Consider the following 10,031-nt stretch of genomic DNA (forward strand, 5'->3'; position numbering starts at 1 on the left):
CATTCAATAAAGTAATACTTTGATAAATGTAAACAGCATCATATGAAAAAGAGATATGAGGATTTTCTATATCTAATGTGTATCATAAATAAGATACACTTCAGCTTTAATTTCATGAGTATTATGAAATGGCCATCATTATTCCAACTTGCATGCTAAGCATTATATGGACGATTGCATCTCTGTTTAGAGGGGTGGAAGTTTAAAACATACTACTTTTAAACACATCCAATTCTGCATATAGTCAGTAAATGAATAATCAATATCAAATTTAAAAACCAACAGAATTAATTCTATACTAAATTTTGTTGTTTAAATGTTTGAAAAGTCCCTCCCCCCCCCCCCCCCCCCCCCCCCCCCCCCCCCCCCCCCCCCCCGGGAATATACTCAGTGCTTTGATTAATATACTGCTTCCTGTGGAAGAAAGTGTTGTCTCCTTCAAACAGTTTTATATAGCCTGGTTAAGCATTAGCTTCAGTCCTTGAGTACTGTGATGTCTGAGGCAAGCGAACAAGATAAGAAAAGACACACTTACATAACGTCTACTGCAAACACTTCATCATGTATTTTATTAAAAATCAATAGAATCCAAGGTAAACTGTAGTAAAATTCAGAAGGAAAAATTCAGACCAAGGTCTTTAATGCTGGTCGTAAACATCCACTTTACCAACTCCATTAACATATTGCTGTCATAATTCTCAGTCTGCAACTGTTAATCCAGCGTTAACGACTCGAGAACAGAGGACAAATAATCCCCTAAACCTCAGTAATCTAAAATCTGCATGCTCTTAACCATCTCACCCACTTAGTACAACCATCATTTGCTTTTTTAAAATAAAAAAACATGCATGCATTCAAAAAATTATTTTTAAACCCAAACCCTTTTTTGCAAAGTGAAACTTTGAAAACAACACTAACCTGAACAGCCAAGATTATCGTTCTGACAAACAAGAGCAGGTAAAAAAGCAACTTAAAAAGCAGTCTGTCTACCAAGAACTGAGATCACTTGAATCCATATTAACTGTGATGTAGTGTTTCTTGTTGATGCAGTGTATACCTTTTCTCCTAGTGGTGGCACTCTCAGTCGTTTCATAGCTTTACTGCGATTTCCTCCCTCTAAGTCTGCCGTTACAACTTGCTACAAAATCAAATATTGCTTATTCCCTATCTCTACATCTAAATACAAAAAGTATTGACGACATCAGTGTGTTGATGTAACGGTATGGAATTCCAAGTTGTTTTTTTTTTAAAACAGTTATATAGTAACACATGTTTATAGCAATCCTCCTGGGCCAGCGAAAAACTGTTCCTTATAACCAAACTTCATTATATCCAATACAATTTTTAAAAATTTCTTCTCATACAGAAATAAATATCACTTTGTAATACGAAGGCTGTTCGATATGTAATGTGTATTGTACGATATCTCAAAAGCATTCAACTCCAATAGTGAAAGGAAAATTACATCCCTTCGAAGTATTCTCAGCGGTTTTAAATATGTAATTTCAAGTTCTGAATCCATTTATGAAATGCGTCACGGTACGCTGATTTAAGTAGACCTCTTAAGCACTGACTGATGGCTGAGCCAAGGGCTTCTCGGGACTTGTAAAGACAACCAGATATTTAAAACAACTTTTTAAGTTTTGGAAAAAGGAAAAAGTCGCATGGGGCTAGATCTGGAGAGTATGGTGGATGTGGCAAGACAGTAACCTTCTCCGACTTCAAAAATTGCTTCACAAGCTCAGATGTATGTGATGGAGCATTATCATGAAGTAGACGAACATGCCTAAATCCTGACACAGGGCGTCGTTTATGACAATATTTCTTGAGCTGTTTTAGTATAACATCTCAGTAATACCGACCTGTAACACTTTTGCCCTTCTGCACCGGAATTTGTACGGCTATACCATCACATGAGAAGAATATGCAATAAAGAACCTTCTTTGTGTTTATGGTTCTTTTGGCAACTACAGGCCTTCCATCATGTTTAGTTAGCCATATTTTGTTTCCAATTTTTCTTACTGGTTCGAAATATTGAACCCATGTTTCATCACCACTAACAATGTTTGCAAATTGTCTTTGATTGAATTTGGGAAACATTTTGAGCAATTGCTTAGCGGTTTGTACTCATACCCGTTTTTGGTCATCTGTCAATATATATGCGGTATCCATCTGGCAGAAATCTTTCGTACTTTCAAAATACGCTTCAAAATGAAATGCACCAGCAATAGCGACATGCCAACAGCTTTGGCAATATCACGAATTGTGTATCTGCCATCACTTTCAATTATTTCCCCGACTTTTGGGACATTTGCCTTGCCTGTTACAGTCACAGGTCGGCCAGATTTTGCTGCATCTTTGACGGACTCTGTGCCAGTCAGAAATTTCTTTCTCCACCTACAAACTGTCTCATAAGATACCTTATCAGATCCATAAACTTCCCCCAATTCAGTAAAAATCTGCATTATCGAATGACCGAGTTTTGTGCGAACTTTTATATAAGCTCCAATTTCTTCAATATTCTCAACCCGTTTCCCAACCATTTTTACAAGTGGTCAACGACTGGCTCTATTGAAATGACTATAAGTTTAAAATGATGTGGAGCTGAAGGCTCGTGTTTATACCGTTGGAAAGGTATTGAATAGAGCTATTCAAAATAGAGCTATTCAAGAGTATCATCATCCATGAAATCATGCAAAGCGTTATCGCGCTGTGGTACAATACACATTACATATCGAACAGCCCTCGTAAGTGTGAATTTGTTACAAGCATTTTCATTATAAGCATGTTTTACTGTATGCACTAAGCTTCACCATTATTTTATTTATTTATAAATACTGTCCTATATCTTCTGTAGAAGTGTAAACATGCACACACTTTGACTTCTTTATTTAAATACACATATATTACTGGTCAGTTCTATTTAACAGGGTTAATCACTTTTCTGAGGTAAGCTCGTTTACTAAATGAATAACTTAATTGCATGTAAGCTGGTTGACTGAATGGATAATTTGATTATAAGCTAGTTGACTTAATGGATAAATTAATTGAAAGCTGGTTTACTGAATGAATAACTTGAATGTAAGTTGGTTTACTGATGTAAGTTGTTAACTGAATGATTACACACCTCCACCTCTTTAATCAAGTGATCCACCTCTTTATTTGTGTAATATGGTGCCACCTCCACATTGCCCTGTCGCCATTCAGCTCCCCTCTGTGTCTGCATTAACTGCATTACAAATTTACATACAATGTAAAACATTTTTATCCGACATTCACAAGTAAACAGATTGTACAGGTGTCAAATTATACGGTGTCAGCTGTGTCAAAGTACAGGGTGTAGTAAAAACATCTCTGCATGAGAAAAAACATGGAAACATGGAAAGAAATCAATTCCAAAATCTCATTTACTACACACTTGAAGAACATTTAATATGCATAATTATATGGATAACTCTTTATTGACTGAAATCACTACAAAAGAAAAATCTAAACATTGCAATTCTTAATCAGTCCTATTTTTTTCTTAAAATATTGACAGTACTCGGTAAGAAACAAATATACATGCATCAATGAGCTTTCAGAAATGATAAAACAAAAGACAAAAAATATGCTAATGCAAAGAATATTCAAACAATAGCCAAATGGTTGTGTCTAAACAGACCGGTCATGGTAGCTCAGTGAAAGAGCATTCGCTTCATAACCGGGAGGTCATGAGTTTGAACCCTATTTATGCCATGGCCACATCAAACTCAAGATGTTAACATGGGTAGTAACTGCTCCTTCACCAAACGCTCAGCACTTAGAAGTAAGAATCACGGGGTTTTCAGATATGACCTTAAAAATGTAGATCCCGTGTTGCAGTAGGTGTGGCACATTAAAGAACCCTCACTGCTACGGCCCTGAGTACAAAGCATAGGTCTAAATTTGTGGTACTTCAACTACAGCTCAATATCAGAGAAAAATTCTAAATGAGACAGCAAACAAATAATCAACAATAGTCACATCAACAAGTTCCATTTTTAGTTTTTTACAAGTAACCAATAGCTTATACATTACGCCAATTTCATTTACTATTATCTAAAATTTATATTTTCAATATTTTGATCTAGGGGAGAATACCACGATGTACGAATTAACTGTTTCACCTTTTGATCGGCCAAGTTAGTTCTTCCATTAATTAATTTCACACTTTACCGACTGATACCACGGTGACCAGACACCCTGATTGTTATTCGTTTTTGAGTTAATAACAAAGCCTGCAACATGTAATCCGCTGGAAAAGTGTTTAGCTAGTTCTGTAGTGTAGCTTTAGTGCTTATTGTTAATTATATTTGTGTTTTCTCCATAATGTAATCCTTTCACGTCCTGACGAAGGGACAGGTTGTCCCGAAAATTTGACAATTCCAATTGTTCATGTCGTTGGTCATTCTAGTGCTTTATATAATTATTTTCCCTCACCATTGTATCTATTTAATATAGATCCGACAGTTTTGGATACTGAATGTTGTCGGTTCTTCAGTGCTTTATATATATATATATATATAATTCATTGTTATTGTTGTGGTTGCAGAAGGTGCACAGAGTAAATGTGAATGAGTGAGTGTATATTACAGTTTGTATGATGCATAAATGTGTTTAAAATACAAAAATAAAACATAAGAAAAAAGATTTACCTTGTCGTGTTTTTTGAGGATTTTCCTGAACCCTGTGAAGTTGAGGTTCTGGTAGTTTTGTAGGAGGATGAGACTGAGGTAAAATTCACTGAAGGCCAGCTTCAGGTCATTGTGTTTCCTGGCATGAGAAAGCCCCTGGTTCTCCCTATCCTTAAACAGAGCGTATACGCCACTCTGTCTCCGACGTCGAAGACCCCCCAGAGTGGACGGTTTGCTGGTGTGTTCATTGTATGCTTCCAGTTCTGCTTTCAGACTTGCGTATTTTCTGTTGGCCTCAGATATTTTTTCTATGTAAAAAGTTTAGCTTTTTTTTAAATCAAGGTAACTGACATTATAGTTATTGACATGGATCTGCAGTTGATAAACAGATCCTGGGTAAAATTGAAAAACTAAATAAAAAACAAAACAGCATTGAACTACCGTGAAAGACAGTTGTGAATACATTTCATAATAACTATTATTCTACAAATTGAAAGGAATAAAAAAAAACAATTTATATTTACCATAAAAGAATGTGTTTATTTTAGATAACTCTTTGTCACAGAATTGGAAGAAGCGTTCATCAAATCGTGCAAAAAATCTGTGGATGGTGCTTTCATCTGTCACTATAATTACAAAAACACACAAAAGCAAATTATACAAAAATAACAATTAACAATTACAATACAACATTTCACGTACTTGACCTTCTTATGATAAGATAAGTTTATTCCAATTTTGGGCCCAGAGGGCATAACAGTAAGACAGTTTATAAAGAAGGAAATTCAAAAAAGAAAGAAAGTTTACAACGTTAACTACAGGTTACATAGACTGCAAACTGCATGTGGATGCAGCATGTTGGGGAAACAAGTACATACATATATGAATTGCTAATCATGTATATACACAAGTACATGTAAATGGACAGTATCAGTATTATACCAACATATGAATAATAAACTATAATGATTTTTGCAGTTTTAAAGCATCACTTCTTTTTCTGAAAGTTTGCTCTAAATATTCACTCAGTTTAACAATTACTGGTTTGTCTTCATTAATCATCAACCAAGTAAATTTGTCCTTATTTGTTAGATAGATAAAAATTTTGTTGAGCTTGTTTATACCATTAAAAAACATATTTCTCTCTTCAACATAGAATGGACAATCAGTAAGGAAATGAAATTCATCTTCTACACAGTTAAGGTTGCATAATTCACATGTTCTTTTGTGTCTTTCTAAAGAAATTTTCTGGCCAGAATTGGTTTTTGTAAATACATATCTTCCTCTTTCAATTTGAAGGTCATGTGCACTAATTCGAAATCTACATAGAGTTTTTCTTAATTCTAAAAATATATATAATTGTTTTTGAAAAATGAGAATTTGAGATTTTTACAATTGGGTACCAAAATGCCCATTTTTTCCTTAAAATAACTAATGTTTTTGTACCAACAATTTATATTATATGAATTCAGATTGATATTCTCTGTATAAGCATTGTATAACAGGGATGATTCTGGGCAATTCTGAAGTTTATGCCAATATAGTAAAATACTTTGGATTATAGAGCAGAACATAGGATATCTACCCAATTCAGAGATTATTGCAATATTAGTACTTCTTTTACCGGCACCCAGTAGATGTTTATAAAACTTAATATTCAGGTTTTCTACCTCCCAACTTTTAAAGATATCATATAAATCTCTGTCTTTTTCCAGCATGCGTGCTGAAAGTGTTCCCCATATCTCGCAGCCATACAAGGTGATGGGTTTTACCATATGGTCAAAAAGATGCAAAAATGTTTTAATTGGTGGATCGATAGATTTGATGTCTTTATAAAATTTGAATGAGGCCTTAAGAGCTTTATTGTATAGATCAGATTTTGCTTCCTTGAATGAACCACAGGAGGATAATATTACTCCTAGATATTTATATTTGTTAGTACATTCAATACATATGTTACCGAACACAAAGTTTTCTTTAATTAGGTGTCCACTTTTATTAAAAATGACTACTTTTGTCTTATTGGTATTAATTTCTAAGCACCAATCGTTGCAATATTTTTCAAGTAAGTTTAGTTTGTTTTGTAGTCCATTCTGGTTTTCTGAAAGCAGTACAAGATCGTCCGCATATAGAAGAGAGGTGATTTTCTTTCCAGAAAGATTGACAGAGCCAATGGTTTCTTCATCCAGTAATTTAGAAAAATCATTCAAAGATATTTTAAAACTATTTGGGCTTAAGACATCACCTTGTCGGACTCCTATCTCTGGTGTATATGGAAGGGTTAACTTGTACCTACTTTTATGAAAATATTGTTGTGCCTATACATACTACATAATATGTTGTAGAATAAACCATTGATATTTAATTGTAGGAGTTTTAGTTTAATGCCTTCATGAATGACGGTATCAAATGCCTTGTGAATGTCTACAAAACATGCATAGAGTCGTTTATTGCCAGTGTTAATGTATTTGTCAATTAAACATTTAACTACAAATAAATGGTCTGATGTCCTGGTTTTTTTTTGAAAATCCTATTTGACTCTCGTGTATTATTTTGTTTTCAGTTAAGAATGTATCAAGTCTGCCGTTTAAAATGATATTAAAAAGTTTCGCTATGCTGTTAGTTATAGTTATTCCTCTATAGTTTGGGGGGGAGCTTTGGATTATCCGATTTAAAGATGGGTGTTGTATAACCTTCTAACCATTTTTCTGGATAGATTCCTGATGTTAAGACCATTTTGAATAGTTTTGAGATACAAGGATTTATATATATTTGAGCTGCTTTTATTAATTCATTTGAGATGTTGTCTAAACCAGGACTTTTACCCGACTTTAAAGTAGATATGGCCTTTTGAATTTCAGACAAAGATATCTTGAAATCCAATTTGCTAAAAGACTTACAGGTCTGGCTGTTTTTATGTACATTAAATGTGTTTCTTTTAAATTCATCTGGTGTGTGTGTTGTTTTTTAAATTAAAACATTTTCCTCTTCTTGTTTTCTTCCATTGATAAAATCACAGTTTTAATTATAAGAATTATAAGCCTACCTTCTGGGGAGGGAGCCTGTTCTTGTGCCTCGTACAACATTTCCTTCATAGCCTTAAAGTAAAAATCATAAAATCATATATTACAGGCTATACTTTGTATATCTATCTCAATAAACAAAAAAATTATAAAGTTCTTAAAAATGTCTTGAACTTAACGTTACATACACATACAGTAAAACATGCTTACAATGAATTCATGCATGTTGAGAAGGAAAATACCCCAAAAAAATTTATTGGATATATCAAAGTTTGGTTAAAATGAATTGTTTTTCACTGGCCCTGGAGGTTCACCATAATATCTGTGATTTACTGTAGTGAATAGAAAATATCTGTGTTAAAAATTAAAACTAATACAATTGTGAATAGAAAATATCCCTGTAATGTTAAATCTATTTATTTAGTGAATAGAAAATATCCCTGTTAAATATATTAGTGAATAGAAAATATCCCTGTAATGTTAAATATATTAGTGAATAGAATATATCCCTGTAATGTTAAATTTATTAGTGAATAGAAAGTATCCCTGTAATGTTAAATTCATTAGTGAATAGAAAATATCCCTGGAATGCTAAATTTATTAGTGAATAGAAAATATCCCTGTAATGTTAAATTTATTAGTGAATAGAAAATATCCCTGTAATGTTAAATTTATTAGTGAATAGAAAATGAAACAAAATGAAAGCTTGTCCAATAAACATAACATGGACACATAGGAAGTTTACTGAAGCTGCAAGTTGTCAGTTCAATGGGGGCTTAATAATCATTCCAATGTCTATATATGTCTTGACACAAACATAGTGGGAAAATATGTTATGAATTCTCAGTGTTATGAAAATACAGAGATATATATATAAATACCAGAACTGTACAAAGAAAAAGATGCACTGCATGTAAATCAAAGGTTTTTTAAGGGGTAGGTTTGTATCTCCATTATATCCCACTATTATCCCTGAGAGCTACAATTCAGTTTGATCCTCAGCACAGGCAAAACCATCTCTGTTAACGACATTTGCGATGTTTCTCAATGATATTTATTTTTTCGTGACATTTCACATACAATTCACTTGCATTTCATCTCATTTCTTCAAAAAATCTTGGGGTATATTACATTGTCTGTATTAGAGTTAGCATTTTTTTTAATAGTTCCTGGACAGTGGTTATGGTAAGTAAAAATGCAAAGTAAGCTCTAATGTATTACAGAAGGTTGTATATATCATAAGGACATTACAAAGTTTATGTGCCAAAGAAGGGAGAAAAATCTTAATCAGGGATCAAACAAGGGACCCTTGCATTACTAGTTAGGTGATCTAAGCACTGAGCTACCCAAGCCAATACAAAGTATGGTAATATTACTTCAATTTAAAATTTAAACCTATTTAAAAAATCATAGAAGAAAGTTTTCTTTATATCGAGATGAAAAATACTAAAGGTCATGTCTGCAGCACAATCACATATACCAGAGCACCCCCACCCCTCTGCCAATTCACAGACCCATATAATACTAATACTTGCCTCATACTGTATATACTGTTTTCTCCACTCCGGAGTGATGTGGGCACCTAGATGTTCTGCAAACTTCATCTTCAATTAGCACTGCAATACACCACAGATATGACACCAAAATTTTTACTATCTATAACATAGCCATCCTCGACATTCTCCTCTTCCGACTGGAGAAAAAACTTAAGACCTAACTATCTGGGACAGTGTCAGCCTCATCACTTGAAGACTTTAGGGCTTCCGTGACATCACAAATATGTAAAACTTAAAGAACTGTTTTTATCCTGTTTTTAATCTTATTCACATGCGCACCAAATTACTTTATGGCAGAATAATCAACTTGTTGATGGTGGTGATTATCGGGCAGAAGCAGAAGAAACCATACTTAGGCTTATTGTAAACATCAGTATCAAATGCTACTGGTCACTCGTATGTCGAGGAACTTCTACTTTATAAACAATAAAAATCTATAATCTGCACAAGAGCTTGTCATAAATATTTGAACAGTGTACTCATTTGACCACTCCATACACAATAATATATCTTATAACTCGTCTCTATAGTCTTATAATACTGCTGAATTTCGCACTGCACGATCTTAGACATTCTAATATTGTACTTGCATCGTTACTACTTTCCTATAGAAATGCTTACCCTATAACAAATTCAGTTCATATCCTCTGAAAAACAATTTTATTGTTCTCCATTAGGACCGCTGTCGTAATATTTAAATTAGATCTACTGCTTTCACTTTCTTCTGTCCTAGAGTGCTGCTACTAAATGATGTTTACAAAGGGTGAATCGTCATCAAATCGTGTGTACACAAAAAC

General features: G+C 33.6%; 1 protein-coding gene across 4 annotated transcripts in view; it reads right to left on the bottom strand.

Annotated features, from left to right (window-relative positions):
• The window catches only part of LOC125679517 (xenotropic and polytropic retrovirus receptor 1-like), a 42,750-nt gene extending 32,735 nt beyond the window's left edge, over positions 1 to 10,015 (bottom strand). For 2 of the 4 annotated variants that reach the window (XM_048918792.2, XM_056155292.1), the window contains exons 1-7: positions 9,856 to 10,015; positions 9,214 to 9,294; positions 7,702 to 7,753; positions 5,180 to 5,281; positions 4,677 to 4,963; positions 3,128 to 3,229; positions 1,058 to 1,138 (exon numbers count right to left, since the gene is read on the bottom strand). In XM_048918792.2, the coding sequence (XP_048774749.2) occupies positions 1,058 to 1,138; positions 3,128 to 3,229; positions 4,677 to 4,963; positions 5,180 to 5,281; positions 7,702 to 7,753; positions 9,214 to 9,282 (693 nt within the window). In that variant the 5' untranslated portion in view covers positions 9,283 to 9,294; positions 9,856 to 10,015. The remainder of the gene's footprint in view (positions 1 to 1,057; positions 1,139 to 3,127; positions 3,230 to 4,676; positions 4,964 to 5,179; positions 5,282 to 7,701; positions 7,754 to 9,213; positions 9,295 to 9,855) is intronic. The other 2 variants (XM_048918790.2, XM_048918791.2) reach the window with 1 other exon arrangement.
• Between the last annotated feature and the right edge of the window lie 16 nt (positions 10,016 to 10,031).

Source organism: Ostrea edulis, chromosome 2 (genome assembly GCF_947568905.1).
Source record: "Ostrea edulis chromosome 2, xbOstEdul1.1, whole genome shotgun sequence".
In the NCBI taxonomy this organism is placed as follows: domain Eukaryota; kingdom Metazoa; phylum Mollusca; class Bivalvia; order Ostreida; family Ostreidae; genus Ostrea; species Ostrea edulis.